We start from the raw sequence: 21,295 nt of genomic DNA on the forward strand, positions 1-21,295 counted from the left end.
ATATGTGAGTCAGCAGATGATGTTGAAATTTAATATTTGACATGAACGCATCTCTGCATCAGTGTCCATGTTTCAGTTGCACACTAGCTGAACATTCTATTCGTATATTTTAATACTTCTGTTGTCTGTTGCAGGTGTAGGATCAAAAAAATCACTGAAGATGCCAGAAAGACAGATTGTCACTGTTGGCCATTCAGTTGTCCTGACCAGTTGGATCCCCTCAAACCTAACACCCATCTCCATTTCTTGGTTCAAAGAAAATGCTGGGCAGGTAAGTTAATGGCATAGCAGCAATAAAGATTAAGGACTGGATTTTTGAGGAGTTGTGGAGCCTCCCTGGACCTTTAAAAATGGTACATGGAACCCAGATCCAGAGGTCCCGCAGCCATTTCTGACCGATCCTATTTTTTGGTGGTAAGGGAAAAGGGGTGGAGTGTAAAGTGCACAGGCACAAATTATGAATCAACTGAGTCGTTGATACTCAGTGAGCAGGACGAGTAGATCTAATTTTCACTCCAGGAATGGCCTCAACTCACAATGTGTGTTCCATGACTTTATGGTGGAGACGTAAGAGTGGATGTGATGTATAGAACTGTCAAGCTGTCAAGTTATTTATATCCCCTGCCCTTTAAACTTTGGGAAATAAAAATACCTGCCTTTGTTTGTGGAAGTAAAATAAAAATCTGTTCCCGCAGTTTCAATAGGTATCTGTTGACAAAACCCTGAGTGCTATCATTATAGCATTATTCCTGTTTAATGATTTCCACGCCTATCATTATCACAGTGGGGAGCGTGGGGCGGGAGGAGCATGGGGCTGTAAATTCATAGTTTGTTTGACCACTCAGAGGCTATTAAAGGATTAGCTGCCTTTGGTGCACCATGAATACAAATGTTTGTTTTTATAAGGGATTAAGTGCTTGAAGGGATGAATGGGACTGTGTTTTGTATAATAATGAACTCTGCAATAGGTATTTAGAACTTTAATTTATTTTATATCAGCATGATTCCTTAAGTCTGCTGTAGTGGATACTGGGTGAATTAGCATGAAGGGTATAAGGGCAAAGACTGAGGGGCATGAGTTGGCACTAAGTTGGCATAGGGGCTTTAAGGGGCCATGGGGATGAGTGGGGGCTCATGAGTTGGCATGGAAGGTATGAGGGACATTAGGCATGGTTGGGCCACAGGTTTTCATGAGTTGGCATGGGAGTAGGTGGGTGAGAGGATGTGAGGAGCGAGGGCTGGAGGGCCTTATATCTAACCAAACGATTGGGACCAAGTCCCAGGGAACTGAGGCGAGCCTTGTAACCAGCCCAACTTGTCACTTGGCAGTGACTCCATTTTGCAACCCCCACGGCCCAACAACACACCCCCCCCCGCCCCCCCCCCCCCCCCCCCCCCCCCCCCACCCCCACCCCTGTCCACCCCCACTCCCGGAGTGGAAATTGTGATTTGGGGCACTTTTTCTGAGACAGGTGTGCCAGGGCGGGAAATTTTCTGACTTAAGCGTGTGCCTCTGGAGCGAAAGCCAGCCTGTAATGTTTACGCTGATGTGACTTAATTCCATTTGAATTTGATTTTGTTTGAAATTATTGAATGGCACAGTGTCCAATTTGCTGAGCCTCACAATTAGAGGAGGTTGGTTGAAGTTTTTAATCTTGGCTTTGCTATTGGAGGGTGACACTAAGTGGAGGCTAAAGGGCCTTCTGATGGAATGGGATGGGAAATTTGAGGGCAAATCTCACCAAACTGTTCACGTACTGCCTTGCGGCCCATTTCAGAATGGTAATGCAATCTGTAAGCAGGTTGCTGACTTGTTCTCTTGATTGGGAAGAGAAGCACGTCCTGAAAACATGATAGGAGGAAGGTGTTGGTACTACAAGGAGATTCACATTTCAATTTATTCATGTCTGGCAAGAGTAGTGCACAAGAGTTGTAGTGCACAACAAGACTCCATTCCAAGGCGAAGCAGTGGAAGAGGAACATCTTTGGAGCAAGAACGCAGATCTGTGAGCTATCTTTGGCTGGGAGCCTGCAAAAAATGCATCCTGATAACTTCAGTGCAGAGTCGAAGATAATCAAGATGGTCTCAAGAGAAACAAAACAAAAATAGCCAAGAGACTTTGCAGCCTGTTTTTCTAGCTTCCTTTATTGTGGCACTGGACAGAATCAGAGTATTTGAAGTGTGCAGCACTTTTTAGGCAAAGGTGAGCCAGAATTTCTTTACCTTAGGCCATTAACATGGTTTTGGGGCACCTACAATCTAGCCCTACCTGTGCTGGACATTACCCTTGCAACATGATTTTTTTGAAGGTGGGGCATCCCACCCCGCCACCGAAAAAGTCAGTGGGGAACGCACCCCCTCCATTGTCAGCAGCTCGGCAGGCATTTAACACTCCGTAGTGTTGATTGGTTGAAGATGGGAGTCCTGCCCCTCATTCAGGAGGATACCCTGCCCCAAAGACCTACCAGCAAACTTGATTGGCCCGTAGCTCTGTAATCCTAGTAGTGCTATTGGGAGCACCTAAATCCTATGAGTCTAATTGCCAGAAACACCAGGACACAGTTAAGTGCGGGGTCCTGCAGTGGGAACAGGAGGGAAGACCCCAAGGGTGGGGGTGGGGTGGTGGGGGTTGGGTTGTAAAGGCAAGTGGGGAGGAGGCACCTGGGAGCCTGACCTTGGGAGGAGTCCAACCAGGAAAGGGGGCCCATGAGGGAGGTGGATGCCCCCCACTTCCTATCCTAGGCCCAAGCAGGGTGAACTGGCGGACTTCCTCCCCCTGTCCCTGACCACCTACCAGCCTCAAAATTGCTGTTGGTCAGGAAGATTCCCTTAAGAGGCCATTAATTGAGGACCTCAGTAGGGGTGAGGGCATATGGGCCACCCTAGACCTCACCTACCCTTGTCCCCAGGTCAGGGATGGGTGGGCATGTGGCAGAAAGGCCGCCAGGGAATTTTATGGCCCCAGCGCTTTTCCCTCCTCTGTGTTTGAAGATTGGGTATTCCTGGGGCAAAGATCCGAAGAATTGGCTCCTCAATTTTTTTCATAAATTGCAACATTAAATGCTGGGAAATTAGCAACAACCCTTCACCAGTAGCCCAAAAGAAAATGTCAATCCCAGATGAACACCAAATTCTCATTGATTTAATATCAACATTAAGGAACATATTGATATGGTTTGACTCTATTGTATAGTCCATGCCATGTTACTAATTTTCCTTTCTAAAGATGATTTTTTTTCTTCTTCCCAAGATATTGTTGTATACCGGTCAGGGAATTATTCCAGCAGATGGATACCAAAACCGAGTAGGTTTAAAGCACTCGATGCCGAGCAGGGATGTCTCCATATACATCAACAACACCAATTTGTCTGATTCAGGTCTCTACACTTGCTCAGTAGGAGTCGTGATTTCCAATCTTCGCACATTTATAAACGGAGCAACTTACCTGGCCGTGCTGAGTATGTATTATGATGCAGTTGTTCATTAAAAGACCAGTGATCAGGATTAGTGAATTATTTATAACATTGATGGTGATTAAGTACTAAATATGGGGTCAAGGACTTCATTAAGCTCCTTCAGTAAATCCCTTTGTGTGAAAGCGAAGTTTGTTCTCAACGTACTCGAAATTTCCTCGGTCATTTTTGGAGTCAATTCCAGTTGTTCCTTTAAGAAGTTGGTTAGGCCACTCAACATCTGGTACAAGTAGGGAGAATACATGTAGCCCACAATGCACCCATTTGCACATTAATTTTACATTTGAAGTCCTATAGTCTATCTAAGGCCTTGAATAGCAGATTTATATAACTTCATGGCTATTTGAGATGGATGTGCTGCTCACTGATTTACAGAAGTGCCTGAATGTAGGAACATAGGAGCAGGAGTAGGCCATTCAGCCCCTTGAGCTCTGCCTTTCAATTAGATCATGGCAGAACTTCTACCTCAATGCCATTTTCCCACACTATCCCCATATCCATTGATGTCTTTACCGTCTAGAAATCTTTTGATCTCTCTCTTGAACATACTCAATGACTGAGCTTCCATAGCCCTCTTGGGTAGAGAATTCCAAAGATTTACCACCCTCTGAGTGAACAAATTCCTCCTCGTCTCAGTCCTAAATGGCCTACTCCTTATTCTGAGACTCTCTCCCTTGGTTCTAGACCCACCAGCCAGGGGAAACATCCTTCCTGTGTCTACCCTGTCGCATTTTATAGGAATTTTGTATGTTTTAATGAGATCACCTCTTATTCTTCTAAACTCTAGAGAATATAGGCCCAGTTTCCCCATCACTCCTCATAGAACAATCCTGCTATCCCAGAATCAGTCTGGTGAACCGTCATTGCACCCCATCTATGGCAAGTATACCCTTCCTTAGGTAAGGAGACCAAAACTGTATGACATACTCCAGGTGTGGTCTCACCAAGGCTCTTTACAATTACAGCAAGACACCTTTATTGCAAGAGTAAAGGCCAACACAGCATTTGCCTTCCTAATTGCTTGCTGCACCTACATGCTAGCTTTCAATGACTAATGAACAAGAACACCCAGGTCCCTTTGGACATCATCATTTCCCAATCTCTTACCATATAAAAAGTACTCTGCATTTCTGTTTTTCCTACCTAAGTGGATAACCTCACATTTTTTCACATTGTATTTCATCTGTTCTTGCCCAGTCACTTAGCCTGTCCAAATCCCCTTGAAGCCTCTTTCCATTTTCCTCACAGTTTAGTGTCATTAGCAAACTTGGAAATATTACATTTGATCCCCACGTCCAAGTTATTGATATAGATAGTGAATAGTTGGGGCCCAAGCACTGATCCTTGCAATACCCCACTATTTACAGCCTGCCAACCTGAGAATGACCCATTTATTCCTAATGTTTTCTGTCCATTAACAAATCCCCAATCTATGCCAGTATATTATCAACCCCCCCAATCCAATAAACTCTAATTTTGTTTCCTAATCCAATTGTGTGGGACTTTATCGAAAGCCTTCTGAAAATCCAAATACACCACATCTACTGGTTCCCCCTTACCTATTCTGCTAGCTACATCCTCAAAAGACTCTGTGAAACTCTCAAAAAAGTGTTCATTTATCACATCCTTTTTAATGGAGTCCAGCATTTTCCCTACTAATGATATCAAGCTAACATGTCTTTAGTCCCCCATTTTCTCTCTCCCTCATTAGCTGAAAAAAGAGATGTCAAAGCTTGCACTCTTCAGGTCATTTTGCAAGAATACCAATATGGGGGAAGACAACAATTTATACTGGGTGTGAAGAGATTGCTGATTGGTTGGCAAGTAGACTCTGGTAGAGATGTTGCCATGGAGAATGCACCAGTGATGGTGACTGACAGTTAACTGCCAAGCATTGTTTGAAATTTAAACCAGGCAGCTTGACCCAGATTAGTCAAGGCATTGCCCTGAGGAATGACTCAGCAAATGGCTGTCGCTGCTTTTGTTTAGCTGAAACCAACATTACCTGTGACTCCCCAATTGGATATTTTCTAAATAATCCGCAGTGTGCTAAGAATTACACTGACAACCAATTTAAGATTGCTAGTTGGGCTCACAGTGTGGTGTATTTGCATGTACTGGAAGCTACATATATTAATAAACAGGGCCCTGTTCTTTTCAGACAGAAAGAACGTGTGAACACATTGCGCCTGTTTCAGCTAAACAAAATAAGTGACAGCCATTCACTGTCTCATTCCTCAGGGCAATGCCTTGATCAATCAGGGTCAAGATGTCTGGTTTAAATTTCAAACAATGCTTGGAAGTTAACTGTGAGTCATCATCACTGGCGCATTCTCCATGGCAACGCCTCTATCAATCAGAGTTCCCTTGCCAACCAATCAGCACTCTCGTCACATCCACTATAAATTGTTATCTTCTCCCTTTATTGGTATTTTTGCGAAGTGTCCTGAAGAGTGCAAGAAGATAAGGTTCGACATATCTCTGTTTATTTAGCAATACTCAGGTCCTGTGCTACCAAATGACTATCTCCCTCATTTCTTAAATAGTGGGGTTACATTTACTACCTTCCAATCTGCAGTACCATTCTAGAATCTAAAGAATTTTGGAAGATGACCACCAATGTATCCACTATCTCTACAGTGACCTTTTTCAACACCCTGGATGGAAATCATCAGGCCCAAGAGATTCATTAACTTACAGTCTCATTAATTTCCCCATATTACTTTTTTGCTAATACTAATTTCTTTCAATTCTTCATTCCCACTAGTCCCTTGCTTCTCTAATATTCTTGTTCTCATCTATCATATGAGTCCCTGGCTTCGAAGGGGCACCTGAGATGCCCACCCCACTGCCCAAAATTTTAACTGCTGGCTGCCCATTTTCTCAGGGCAAAGTGGCAGTTTTGAATTGAATTTCTTCGCCAGTTTTTTTGCTATAATTGTTCTGGAAATCCTAGTATGTTTCTGGGATACTGTGTTGACACTAGGGGGTTAAAATTTAAATGCTTCTCCCAAGCGAGCACAGGATGATCGCTTTACACTTCTGGGGCTGGGCATTTACATTTCTATTCAAAGCTTTATACCCTTCTCTTAAGCTGCCTTGAAGGCAGTAGGCCACACTCCATACTGCAAGTACCCAGGGCCTGCAACAGGAGGCTTTCTGACTCCCACCCCTACTAAAGTCTGTCTCAGCCATCAGAAAATAATTTTGAAAAGTTAATCTGGAACTTGTGCGATCCTTCCTTAATATTTTCATGGTGCTGAATGCCTGCTTTAGACAACCATCTGGGATGCTTAAACAGAAGGCCCCATTGGCACCTTTTAGGCCAATATAAGGCCCAGTACGAAACCGGCACCTGCTCTCAGTGTGGGAGGGAGCTGCTTGGTTCAAAGAGTGACAAACTGGGTGGGATTCGTGGAATAGTCTGCAGTCGTGAAAGGTTGTCTTGGCTCCCTCCCACATTAGAGTTTCTCACAGAGTGAAAAAAAGGTTGCTACTCAGTAGAACTGGGTTTCACCCCAAGTTTGTGTGCACCCCCCTCCTGCCCCCCCCCCACCCCCTCCAAATCCCAGAATTTCAGATTCAGCATCTATTAAGAGAGGATGGGAGAAGTTGGGCATTTGAAGACAAGTAGCTTTAATGACAAGTTTTATTTGCTTCAATTCGACTCTTATTTTTGATTAATTCAAATGAAAATTAGATTTATTTCTGAAAATAAGATTTTGAGATTTAAGTAAGGCATAAGTAATTTTAGAGAAAGGTGGTAAGTACTTGGGAGAAATACAGTGACATTTCTCGTCTGTTGTGGAATAGTTAGAGATTGTTAGCTATGATTAGCCAACAGCTCCTTTTATTGCTGTATCATGCCACTACCAAGATAGTAGATGGGAAACTAGAGGGAACTTGGTCTTTTTTATATCAGTTCCCACGTTCCTGCTGGAGCTCAGAGTGTCCACTTTGAGCATTCAAGCAATTGCAATGCTTTGCAAATCACTACTCAGCTTGTAAACATATTTGTCCTTATAAGAATTATTGCATTGATTCTAATGGCCCTCTCGCTTAATTTGTATTCATTTCCTTCCATATGTCTTGTTAAGTTCCGCCCTCGCCTCCGAAATGCAACATTATTGGAAACCAATACGTTGGCAGCAATGTGACCCTAACTTGTCACTCAGCAACTGGTAAACCAGTACCCAAGTACACATGGAATCGGGTTACATCCAAACCAGGGCCCATTTCTCTCCGAGGCCACAGTAAGTGTGAGAAGCTGAAATGCTTTTATTGTGTTTGATAAAGAATTAATTAAAAATGTATAAGCTGTAAGATGCCTGAAACTACAGGTTTCATTTCTTTAAACAGTGACTACACTTAAATGTGCACTTCATTTGCTGTAGGAGACGTTGGGACATCCTGAGGTGATGAAAGGCACTATGTAAATGCAAGTCTTTCTTAGAGGGTGTGGAAGGGAGACCTGTACTGCCATTCTGCTACTGAACCAATTTATTGTGCAAATTTGCAAGTCAGCATTTCCACTGGGACGGAAATCCTGCTTTAATCACTTTCTTGTGAACAGGCATTCCATTTAATCATAAAATCATACAGTACACAAGGAGGCCATTTTCTTTATTCTTTCATTGGGCGTGGGCATCACTGGAAAAGCCAGTGTGCGTCAGTGGTGGATGGGGTGCCAATCAAACGGGCTGCTTTGTACTGGATGGTGCTCAGCTCTTTTGTTCATGTTTGGACCAAGACTAATGAGATCATATTCTGGGTGGACACCTGTGGAACTCAAACTGAGTATCAGCGAGCAGGTTATTGCTGAGGAAGTATCACTTGATAGTGCTGTTGACCACCCCTTCCATCACTTTGCTGATGATCAGGAGGAGGCTGATGGGGTACTAATTGATTTGATTGAATTTGTCTTTTTTGTAGCCAGGACATACCTGAGCAATTTTCCACATTGTCAGGTAGATGCCAGTCCTGTAGCTGTACTGGAACAGCTTGGCTAGGGGCATGGTTTTTTCTGGTGCACAAGTCTTCAGTACTATTGCTGTGATGTTGTCAGGACCTATTGCCTTTTCAGTGTCTTCAGTCATTCCTTGATATCATCTGAAGTGAATTGAGTAGGTTGAAGATTGGCACTTGTGATACTGGGGACCTCAGGAAGAGACTGAAATGCATCATCCACTCAGCATTTCAGGCTGAAGATGGCTGCAAATGTTTCAGCCTTGTCTTTTATACTGATGTGCTGGCATCATCGAGGATGGGGATATTCGTGGAGCCATCTCCTCCTGTTAGTTGGTTAATTGTCCACCACCGGTCAGGACTGTATGTGGCAGGATTCCTGATCTATTATTTCATCCTTTGGTTGTGGCATTCTTTAGCTTTATCTATCGCATGCTTCTTCTGATGTTTGATATGCAAATAGTCTTGTTATAGTTTCACCAGGTTTACCAGGATAAGGCGTGGCGATGGCGTAGTGGTATTGTCGCTGGACTAGTACTCCAGAGGAATGCCCAGGGTAATGCTCTGGAACCCGGGTTCAAATCCCAACACCGCAGATGGTGGAATTTGAATTCAACAATTTGTTGTAATTCGATTGTTGTAAAAGCCCATCATAATGCTGTACTTACCTGGTCTGGCCTACATGTGACTCTTAAATGGCACAGCTGTATCAAACAGCTACAAAGCCTTAAAAAAGGAATGAAACTGGACTACATGGCATTGGGCTAGGCAATGACAATGGCATACTCAACTGTGTTGACCCTGCAAAGTCCTCTTTACTAACATCTGGGGGCTAGTGCCAAAATTGACAGAGCAATCTCACAGACCAGTCAAGCAACAGATAACGTCCCAGACACCACCATCACCATGCCTTGGTATATCCTGTCTCACCACCAGCAGGACAGACCCAGAAGAGGTGGCGGCACAGTCGGGAGGGAGTTGCTCTGAGAGTCCTCAACATTGACTCTGGACTCCATGAAGTCTCATGGTATCAGGTCAAACATGGGCAAGGAAACCTCCTGCTGATTACCACGTAATCTCCATCCCTCAGATGATGAATTAGTACTCCTCCATGTTGAGCACCACTTGGAGGAAGCACTGAGGGTGGCAAGGGTGCAGAATGTACTCTGGGTGGGGGACTTCAATGTCCATCACCAAGAGTGGCTCAGTAGCACCACTACTGACCGAGCTGGCCGAGTTCTAAAGGATAGCTGCTAGACTGGGTCTGCAGCAGGTGGTAAGGGAACCAACAAGAAGGAAAATATATATCACCTCATCGTCACCAATCTGCCTGCCACAGATACATCTGTCCATGACAGTATCGGTAGGAGTGACCACTGCACAATCATTGTGGAGATGAAGTCCCGCCTTCACATTGCGAATACCCTCCATCGTGTTGTATGGCACAACCACCGTGCTAAATGGAATAGATTTCGAACAGATCTAACAACTCAAGACTTGGCATCCATGAGGCGCTGTGGGCCATCAGCTGTAGCAGAACTGTACTCGAACACAATCTGTAACCTCATGGCCTGGCATATTCCCCACTCTACCATTGCCATCAAGCCAGGGGATCAACCCTGGTTCAATGAAGAGTGCAGGAGGGCATGCCAGGAGCAGCACCAGGCATACCTAAAAATGAGGTCTCAACCTGGTGAAGCTATAACACAGGAGTATTTGCCTGCCAAACAGCATAAGCAGCAAGTGTTAGAGCTAAGAGATCCCATAACCAACGGATCAGATCTAAGCTCTGCAGTCCTGCCACATCCAGTCATGAATGGTGGTGGACAATTAAACAACTCACTGGAGGAGGAGGAGGAGGCTCTACAAATATCCCATCCTCAGTGATGGAGGAGCCCAGGACATCAGTGCAAAAGTTAAGGCTGAAGCATTTGCTACAATCTTCAGCCAGAAGTGCCGAGTGGATGATCCATCTCTGCCTCCTCCGGAGGTCCCCAGCATCACAGATGCCAGTCTTCAGCCAATTCGATTCACTCCATCAAGAAACTGCTGAAGGAACTGGACACTGCAAAGGCTATATTCCAGCAATAGCACTGAAGATTTGTGCTCCAGAACTTGCGGCACCCCTAGCCAAGCTGTTCCAGTACAGCTACAACACTGGCATCTACCCGGCTATGTGGAAAATTGCCCAGGTGTGTCCTGCACACAAAAAGCAGAACAAATCCATCACGGCCAATTACCGCACCATCAGTCTACTTTCAATCATCAGTAAAGTAATGAAAGGGATCATCAACAGTGCTGTCGAGCGGCACTTGCTGAGGAATAACCTGCTCACTGATGCCCAGTTCGGTTCCGCGATGGCCTCTCAGCTCCTGACCTCATTACAGCCTTGGTTCAAACATGGACAAAAGAGCTGAACTCCCAAGATGCCCTTGACATCAAGGCCGCATTTGACCGAGTGTGGCATCAAGGATCCTTAGCAAAACTGGAGTCAATGGGAATCGGGGAAAACTCTCCACTAGTTGGAGTCATACCTAGCATAAAGGAAGATGTCTGTGGTTGTTGGAGATCAGTCGTATTAGCTCCAGGACATCACTGCAGGAGTTCCTCAGGGTAGTGTTCTTAGCCCAACCATCTTCAGCTGCTTCATCAATGACCTTCCTTCCATGATAAAGTCAGAAGTAGAGATTTTGACTGATGATTGCATAATGTTCAGCATCATTCACGACTCCTGAGATACTGAACCAGCCCATGTGCAAATGCTGCAAAACCTGGACAATATCCAGACTTGGGCTGACAAGTGGCAAGTAACATTCACACCACACAAGTGCCAGGCAATGATGATCTCCAACAAGGGAGAATTTAACCATCACCCCTTGACATTCAATGGCATTACCATCACTGAATCTCCCACTATCAACATCCTGGGGGTTACCATTGACCAGAAACTGAACTGGATTAGCCATATAAATACTGTGCCTACAAGAGCAGGTCAGAGGCTAGGAATTCTATGACGAGTAACTCACCTCCTGACTCCCCAAAGCATGTTCACCATCTACAAAGCACAAGTCAGGAGTGTGATGCGATACTCCCCACTTGACTGGATGAATGCAGCTCCCACAACACTCAAGAAGCTTGGCACCATCCAGGACCAAGCAGCCTGCTTGATTGGCACCACATCCACAAACATTCACTCCTTCCACCACCGATGCAGAGTAGCTGCAGTGTGTACCGTCTACAAGATGCACTGCAGGAATCCACCAAGGCTCCTTAGACAACACCTTCCAAACCCACGACCACTACCATCTAGAAGGACAAGGGCAGCAGATAGATGGGAACGCCACCGCCTAGAAGTTCCCCTTCAAGTCACTCACCATCCTGACTTGGAAGTATATCATGGTTCCTTCACTTTCGCTGGGTCAAAATTATGGAACTCCCTAACAGCACTGTGGGTGTACCTACACCACATGGACTGCAGCAGTTCAAGAAGGCAGCTCACCACTGTCTTCTCAAGGGCAGCTAGGGATGAGCAATAAATGCTGGCCCATCCATTGAAGTCCACATCCCATCAATGAATTAAAAAAAAACACCTAATTTTTAGGTATGCCTGGCATGCTGTCCTGCACTCTTCTTTGAACCAGGGTTGATTGGTTAGCTTGATGGCAGTGGTAGAGTGGGGTACATGCTCTGCTATGAGTTTACAGATTGTATTTGAATATAATTCTGTTGCTGCTGATGGCCCACAACACTTGATGGATGCCTAGTATTGTGCTGTTCTGAATCTATCCCATTGAGCACTGTGGTGGTGCCACACAACACAATGGAGGACATGCTTAGTGTGAAGAAAGGAATTTATCTTCACAAGGCCTGGCTGTGGTTACTCCTACCCAATACTGTCATAGAAGGTGCATCCGTAACCGGTAGATTGCTGAAGTCATGGTCTGGTAGGTTTTTCCCTCTTGTTGGTTCCCTCACCACCTGCTGCAGACCCAGTCTGGCATAAATGTCCTTTAGGGTTTGGCCAGCTACCACAACTACATTCCTTTTAACTCCCCCAAATTGAATGGCCCCCTGCATCACAACGCCGTGGTCAGCTTGCACAGCCTTCCTGTATTCCCTGCTTTCGTCTACACAAGCTGCAAGACCCAAGAATCTTTTGGACAGCTGCAAGGGTGACACTCCTCCATTGCTACCCTCTGGATCCCCTTACCCACCTCACTCGCAGTCATACCCTCCTGTCCCTGACCACAGACAAGATCATAGGTACATAACCTAGGTATGATTGCCTCCTGGAACTAAGTGTCCCAGTAACTTTCCTCCTCTCTGATGCATTGAAGTGTATGATGTTCAGACTTCAGCTCATCAAGTCTAAGCCCAAGTTCCTCAAGCTGCAGACACTTACTGCAGATGTGGTTGCTGTGGATCAGACAGGTGTTTTCCAGCTCCCATGCGCAACCGCTGCTAGATATCACCTGCCCTGCTATCTTTACTGTGTTTTACTTAACAAATTAGGTTCAGTATTATCACTCAACTATTATCTGTAGTTACATCAAATGCTTTAACTAGTTAAGCTATAAATTTAATGCAATATTCATATCTCCCCAGTTTAAACTACTGTTCCCGTTTAAATAGAGAAAAAAAACTTAAAACCAATCAATCACCTACCTGCTCACCTAATTAATGTTTCTGTGCTTCAGCGCTTACATCCAGGGAGATGGTAGCATCGTGGTAATGTAACTGGACTAGTAATCCAGAGACCCAGGTTAATGCCCTGTGGATGTATGTTCAAATCCCTCCATGGCAGTTGGTGGAATTTAAATTCAATTAATTAAATCTGGAATTGAAAACTAGCCTCAGTAATGGTGACCATGAAACTATCATCGATTGTCATAAAAACCCATCTGGTTCACTAATGCTCTTTAGGGAAGGAAACCTGCTGTCCTTACCTGGTCTGGCCTACTTGTGACTCCAAACTCATTGCAATGTGGTTTACCCCTGTACATTACTCAGTTCAAGGGCAATTAGGGGTGGGCAGCAAATGCTGGTTTCCACCCTAAAAATGAGTTCTCGGGACTGAAGAATCCAATGTGTGACCTACAGTCTGTGGTAGGGGGAATGAGGGGGGGTGGGATGCCCGGGTTGCCACGCACTCCTTTCACTGTCGACGCTTGGCTTCAGCTAGCCCTTGGCAATAAGACTCAGTGTTCAGCTCCTTCCTGGATGCTTTCCCTCCACTTCGGGCGGTCTTGGGCCAAGCATTCCCAGATGTCAGTGGGGATGTTGCACTTTTTCAAGGAGGCTTTGAGGGTGTCCTTGAAGTGTTTTCTCAGCTCTACTGAGGCTCGCTTGCTGTGTCGAAGCTCTGAGTAGAGTGCTTGTTTCAGGAGTCTCGTGTCAGACATGCGGACTATGTGGCCTGCCCAGCGGAGCTGATCGAGCGTGGTCAATGCTTCGATGCTGGGGATGTTGGCCTGAGCAGGAACACTGACGTTGGTGTGCCTATCCTGCCAATGGATTTGCAAGATCTTGCGGAGGTAGCACTGGTGGTACTTCTCCAGAGTTTTGAGGTGCCTGCTGTACATAGTCCATGTCTCTGAGCCATATAGGAGGGCGGGTATCACCACTGCTCTGTAGACCATGAGCTCAGTGCTGGGTTTGAGATCCTGGTCTTCAAGCACTTTCTTCCTCAGGCAGCTGAAGGCTGTGCTGGCACACTGAAGGTGGTGTTGAATCTCATCATTGATGTCTGCCCTTGTTGAAAGTAGGTTCCCAAGATTTGGAAAGTGGTCCAGGTTGTCCAAGGCCTCGTCATGGATTTTATAATCGGGGGGGGCAGTGCCATGTGGAGAGGGCAGGTTGGTGGAGGACCTTTGTCTTACGGTTGTTTAGTGTAAGGCCCATGCTCTCGTACATCTCGGTGAAGGTGTTGACAATGGCTTGGAGCTCGGCCTCTGAGTGTGCGCAGATTCGAGCATCATCTGCATCCTTAGTTTAATGACAGAGGATGGGACGACCTCGGATCTGGCCTGCAGGTGGCGGAGGCTGAACAGGTTCCCGCTTGTTCTGTGGTTTAGCTCCATTCCAGCGGGGAGCTTGCCAAGGGGGAGATGGAGCATTGTGGCGAGGAAGATCAAGAAGAGCGTTGACGTGATAACACAGTTTTGCTTGACCCCGGTTCAAACGTGGATTGGGTCTGTGGTGGATCCGTGGTGGATCCGTTGGTCAGTTGCATGTCATTATGGAGCAGGCGGAGGATGGTGACAAACATTTGGAGGCAGCCGAAATGGAGGAGGATGCTTAATAATCCTTTGGGGTTCACAGTCTCAAAGTCTTTTGTGAGGTCAAAGACGGCCATGTACAAGGGTCAGTGTTCCCTGCATTTCTCTTGCAGCTTGTGCGTGGTGAAGGTCATGTCCGTTGTGCCCCTTGGTCGGTGGAATCCACATTGTGACTCTGGGAGCAGCTCTTCAGCTGCAGATTCAAGGCCACAATCAGACCAGCCATGATCTTATTGAATGGTGGGGCAAGATTGAGGGATCAAATGGCCTACCCCTACTCCTGTTTCTTAGGTCCTTATGAGGGTCTATGGAAAGCAAAGACACCAGAGAACAGAGAAGAAATGAAAACATTCATTGATGTGTATTATTCTAAGTTTATTCCCGACTTAGCGAATACATTCATTCCACCTTATCAGCTGCTCAAAGTTCTTGACACGTGTCCATTTAGTTTTTAAATGATGGCTGCAAAAGTTTTTACTTCTTAGTTTCCTGCTAACTTAATATCCATATGAATGGTATGATGTGGTATGGCATTTAAAAGGGGTTAAAGTTTCCGGTTGATACAATATGAAAGGATTGATCATGGTTGATTGAACCAGTACATCTGGACCTTAATGACCCACCTTAATTTAACCAGAGGTTCAATCAGTTTGACAAAGGGAAAGGGTCACAGTGAGCAGCCTTGTTCATGATCTGTTGTAGTTGCACGCTCCATGGCAATGCAGTGTTTATACTAAAACCTGTGAACCTGAGAACAATTCTGTCTATATTTTTTTGATTGCAGGGGACTAATTTTGTCCAATCTCTCCAGGGAATGATATTTTTCTGATTTGGTCAGCAATTAGTACATTTTCTTCCACTTGCTAATATTATAGGAGAAATGTGCTTTATATTCATGCCAACTTTATTCACTAAAACTAGGAAATAGAAACAGACCCACTTTTGGCAGCATTAAGCACTCTCAGGTCAGGTATCTGACAGGCCAGATGCAAGGCAACCTTCCCTCTGTGCCAATGATACACTTTAACTATAACCTTAGAGCTCCCCCTTGTGCACTAGCGTAAACTTTCCATTCTCCAAACCAGACATTTTGTGAACAAGATTGAATTAAGGGGTGAATTACCAGCAGATTTTACTTTTGTGCTCAGGGTTCATTCCCACTCCTTTAAGTGGATGTTTCACCACTGCAGAGACAGAGAAGACTTTCACACTGCCTTTCAGAGCTGGAATTAAACCCAGGCCCCAGGAATGAAAAGATGTTGGGATGAAATTATGTTCAGCAGTGCCCATTAAATCATCCTAGTAAAGGAATTAACGCGTGAACAATTAACATGTACCACAAGCATGCAGAACAGGCACACCGTGATGTTCATCAACTTGATTTAATGTCAGCTTGGTGCTCCAGATGACGACCACTCAAGTTGACACAGGTCAACACCCGTTCAGCAGCAGGAATGACCCTCCCCCTACCCCCACCCCAGCCAACACCAGCTCTATTTTAAAGGGATCATCGAGACCCTCAGAGTCTTGCTCCATGCAATTGCATGGTATTTACCCAGGAGATTTAAACTTCCGATGTGCAGGATTACGCTGCCTGGACCACTCTGAAAATGTCTCCAACACCGACCTTAGTGTTGGAGACTTGGGCTTGATGCCCTGTGCTTAACGCAGAAAATTAACCCAGGATTCTCCTGCTGTTAAACACAGGCGTAGGACTTGGGTTGACAGTGGTTAACAATGGGAGCTGTATCGGACAGCATACATTTAAAAAAAAAGTAAACCTGAATAATTAACAACTGTGTCCCCGACCCCCCCACCCCAACAATCCTGCTCATCACTGCCCCCTCCCCCCGCCCTCCCCCGCATCCTTGACAATACTCAGCTCCCTCCTGACAACCCCCTACACCCCAGAGCCCCTGGCACTGCTCAGTCTTCTATCTAACCCCACCTTCAAAACTGCTTGGACCCCACACTACCAACAATGCTCACCACACTCTTGACAATTCTCACCTCCCTCCTCAACCCCCAACCCCCCCTCCCCACCTCTGCAATGTTCACTCTCCCTCCCCCCTCCCCCGCACTCCTGACATTGACTGGGGGAGGTTGGGGGTGGGAGAGTGAGGTGACTTGGTGAGGGGCGGAGAGTGACTTGGGATGGGGGGAGCGGAGAGTGACTTGGGAGGGACGTGGAGAGTGACTTGGGAAGAGACTGGTTGGGGGGCAGGAGTGGAGAGGGGCGTATGGGTAGCGGGTGGGAATATAGAGTTGAAGTTCAAGATCAGCCATGATCGGACTGACTGGCAGAGCAGGCTCGATGGGTGTGATCTACTCTTGCTCCTATTTCTTATGTTCTTATTGCTCATCCCTCTGCATCCCTTACAATGTTCACCACCCCACCCCCCCATCCCCACCACAAAATTAATAGTTAAAAGAAACCCTTAAGATCTTTTTTAAAAAAAACTCACCATAACTTGAATTGATACTTGAGCTGATGACATCAGAAGGGGCCATATGGATTCCTGCGATGGTGCCTCACTCCTCACTCCAGGACAGGAAGCCCTGGCTGCAGCAGTGAGAAAAGGTGAGGTTATACTTTTTAATCATGGTCAGCGGTAACTGTATGGCATTGCTGCTGGCTGGATGATCAGAGTCAATGGTTCCACTGCATTTTCAGGCAGCGCAGATAATAATTCATCGTATAAAAATCATTTTCCTCATGTTGCTTCTAACTAATGTTGCTTTTAACTAATCAGCTTAAATCAGTGTCTTTTGATTGTTGACTGTTCTATTATTGGAAACAGTTTCTCTTTATTTACTCTACCGAAAACCATTCTGTGTCGTTCCTTTCTTGACTTAAAATAGCTGAAAATGAACAAAATGGGATATAGGAATTATGTCAGTCTTGTACATGGAAATGCAAGAAACATGCACAACAACTTTTTGAATCTCGAAGCGCTGTTTGTACCCTCTGACAAATAGAAATCTCGAAATTTAACAAGAGTGACTTTGGTTACTTGGATGGATTGGAGAAAATGGTTGCCTTCCTTAGAGAAGAGAAGATTGAGAGGAGATTTGATGGAGATGTTGAAATAATGAGGGGCAGAGACAGAGGAGATGGAGAGAGACTTCCCATTGGTGGAAGGGCTGAGAACCAGAGAACATTGCTTTGTGATGAATGGCAAAAGAAGCCACAGTGACATGAGGAAAAACTTTTTTATACAGTGAGTGGTTAATACCTGGAATGCACTGCCTGAGAGTATGGTGGAGACAGATTCAGTTGTGGCTTTCAAAACAGAATTAGATAAGTGCCTAGAGAGAGAGTATTTGCAGGGCCATGGGGAAAGGGCAGGAAACTGGGACTAGCTGAATTGCCCTTGCAGAGAGCCAACATGGGCACAATGGGCTGTATGGCCTCCATCTGAGCTGTAATCTATGAAAAAAATTGGTCAGCTGAGGATTTCTGGGAATCCACTATGAATAGCTTGAAATAGATCTCCCACCTGCACTTAAGAGAAAATATCAGTAAGCTCATCAACCAAATACCCCATCTAAAACATCACCTGAATTCTCTCACTCTCACCTTCTCGCTCCCCTTCATTCACTCTCTCACTCTCTCATTCACTCTCTCATTCTCTCATTCCCTCACTCACTCTCTTACTCTCTCACTCCCTCTCTTACTCTCTCACTCACTCTGTTACACTCTCACTCACTTTCTCGCTCACTCTCTCTCACTCACACTCTCTCTCTCTCACTCACTCTCTCTCTCATTCACACTCTCATTCACACTCTCTCTCATTCACACTCTCATTCACACTCTCTCTCATTCACACTCTCTCTCATTCACACACTCTCTCATTCACACTCTCATTCTCTCTCACTCATTCTCTCTCACTCATTCTCTCTCATTCACGCTCACTCATTCACGCTCACTCATTCACGCTCACTCATTCACGCTCACTCATTCACGCTCACTCATTCATGTTCACTCATTCTCCCTCTCTCATTCCCTCCTTCTCTCATTCCCTCCCCCTCTCACTCCCTCCCTCTCTCGCTCCGACCCCCTCACTCCCTCCCTCTCTCACTCCCTCCCTCTCTCAGTCCCTCCCTCTCTCAGTCCCTCCCCCTCTCACTCCCTCCCCCTCTCACTCCCTCCCCCTCTCATTCCCTCCCCCTCTCACTCCCTCCCCCTCTCAATCCCTCCCTCTCTAACTCCCTCCCTCTCGCACTCATTCTCTCTCTAATAAATGTATGTTCCCGGGGGTCGGGGTGTTTCTACATGTTGAAATGGTTGTGGTAAACAGCATTGTGCTTTACCTAAAAATGCTCAATTGAATCTTCTTTGAGAAGCTTCCCCTTGACTCTTTAACTCCTAGCTGTATGTACATACAAACATACAAAACTGGTGATCAGGAAAAGGAACCATGACAGTAATCCATACAAAAGGGCAGTCTAGAGCATCATGATTCAACACACATACCCCACCAGCACACAAACCCACCTGCCCGCCATCAATTAGGAAATCTCCTGGGAGAGGCATTGAAACAGCCAAAAGAAAACAGTAAGGAGTCAATAGGGAAAAAGCTAAAACCATTAAGGGCTGATTAGGACTACTGAAGATATCTCCAGAGCTAAGCTTTATTGAAGATGCTCAGCTGGAACAGTTTGGATTGTCACTGTAACTGGGCATAAATGAGAATTGGTTCTGGTTATGGGCCATGTTATTAGGAAAATTGAATTACAGATTCAGTGACATCGTCATCAAAATGAAGGGATTGCTTTGTGGATTGAAGAAATTGGCAGATAACTCAGTCCTCATAGTTTGGTCTTACATATATGGTGCATCAAGCCTGATGCACAGCATTAAAGTCCAATTCAAACCCAATTGCACAAACTGGATTCAGTCTTTCTTGGACTGTGATGTTAATTTGTTAGATAGGAAGAGATTCATGTTAATGACTGGTATAACTGGGTGTCATCTGTAACGAGGCTTTGCTCTGCAATATTATTATCTGCATACTGCTTGGGCAAATGGTTTGAACTGGCTTTAGGACTTCAGGCATAGACAAATGTGTTGTCACTGACAAAGTAAAAAGACTTGTATTTATATAGTACTTTATCACATCTCTTCAAAATATCTGTGCGTCTTGCATACAATGACTTGTTGTAATATACTTTTAATGGATAGCAGCATGACATCACATGAAGGGAAGTGTGTCATGCAACCCAGTCTTAGTTTCACTTTTGCTTTTGAGCAGAGCACTCACGCACACAACTCTGCTGCTGATGCATTCAAACTTTCTGCCTGTGTATAAATGTATCCAATGTGCCCAGACAAAATAAATTAACTCACAACATGGTTACAGAATCCCTTATGAGAAGTTGGTGCTTATATCATTATAACAGCATGACATGAGTAACTTTGAATTGTAGTGACTTCATATATAGGCAAATATGCTGGCATTTTAGCACTTCTGTAAGGTCTGACAACTTTTCTTTGGGTGCTGTTGGTTGAGGAAAGAATGCACAGACAAACAATAAAAATACATATGTTCCCAATCCAATACCTGCCTGATGCTTTTTGGAAGGTTCTGTACAAAGCTGCCATCTCTGTTGTGTTGTGTTTTGGTACAATGCTTCAGATATATAGGGCCCGATTTTAAATCTGTATAAGTAAATGGGTTTTGACTGACTTAATTTCTCACCCTATTAAATATGGAGTCTCTCAGTTGGTATCCTGTTTTAATGAAAACCTAGCTCAGACTTATGAATCCTTGCTTTTACTTTTCCTTTTTAGTTGATTTTCGAACGGTTTTTTAAACTTTTCAGTGCTGCAGTTGGTTCAGAACTTGGCAGTGGGAGGGAGCTGAATCAATCTGCACAATCAATACTGATGTAATCATGATTAATGGCTTTTGACGTTAATGCAGCTCTCTCACAGTGTGGTGCGTGGGGTCCCATCCCAAAGCACTCCTCTCATGAGCTGATCTGTTACTCTTCAAGCAAATTACTCAGAGTGGTTAGGCGATGCACTGCCTGAGTGTGTGCTTGAAGGCAGGTTCAATCATGGCCTTTGAAAGAGAATTGTGTCATGATCTGAAGAGAAAAAAATTGCAGGGCTATGGGAAAAGTTCAGGGGAGGTGAATTGCTCTTGCGAGAGCTGGCTCAGACATGACGGGCCGAATGGCCTCCTTCTGTAGTGATTCTAGAATTTCAACAGATAGCGATAGAAAAATCACTAAAAGGGATTTCCAAAAGAGTCCAACAGTTAATTTTTAATGGACTGTTGATGACAAGGGTCTCTCTTTATATATTTCTATCTTGAAGACATGATCCTTAATGGTCCAATAACTGAAAGAAAAGAAAGAGACTTGATTTTCACAACCTCAGGATGTCCCTAGGCACCTTGCAACCAGTGAAGTACATTTTTTGAAATGTAGTTATTGTTGTGATGCTGGAAACACAAGAGTCCATTTACACATAGCAAGATCCTACAAACAGCAATGTGATAATGAATGAGCTAATAAAGCGTTTTCCTTAATGCTGAGCACAGAGAAATCGGAAACCAATGCAAATCCTG

The 21,295-nt window shown here is 44.9% G+C and overlaps 1 protein-coding gene across 3 annotated transcripts in view; it reads left to right on the forward strand.

Moving 5' to 3' along the window:
• LOC144669183 (endothelial cell-selective adhesion molecule-like) overlaps positions 1-21,295 on the forward strand; it is a 146,854-nt gene that overhangs the window by 111,770 nt on the left and 13,789 nt on the right. For 2 of the 3 annotated variants that reach the window (XM_078531587.1, XM_078531584.1), the window contains exons 2-4: positions 135-271; positions 3,252-3,459; positions 7,572-7,733. In XM_078531587.1, coding sequence (XP_078387713.1) covers positions 161-271; positions 3,252-3,459; positions 7,572-7,733 — 481 coding nt within the window. In that variant the 5' untranslated portion in view covers positions 135-160. The remainder of the gene's footprint in view (positions 1-134; positions 272-3,251; positions 3,460-7,571; positions 7,734-21,295) is intronic. The other variant, XM_078531586.1, reaches the window with a different exon arrangement.

The sequence above is a fragment of the Cetorhinus maximus genome, chromosome 2, assembly GCF_964194155.1.
Source record: "Cetorhinus maximus chromosome 2, sCetMax3.hap1.1, whole genome shotgun sequence".
Lineage (NCBI taxonomy): Eukaryota > Metazoa > Chordata > Chondrichthyes > Lamniformes > Cetorhinidae > Cetorhinus > Cetorhinus maximus.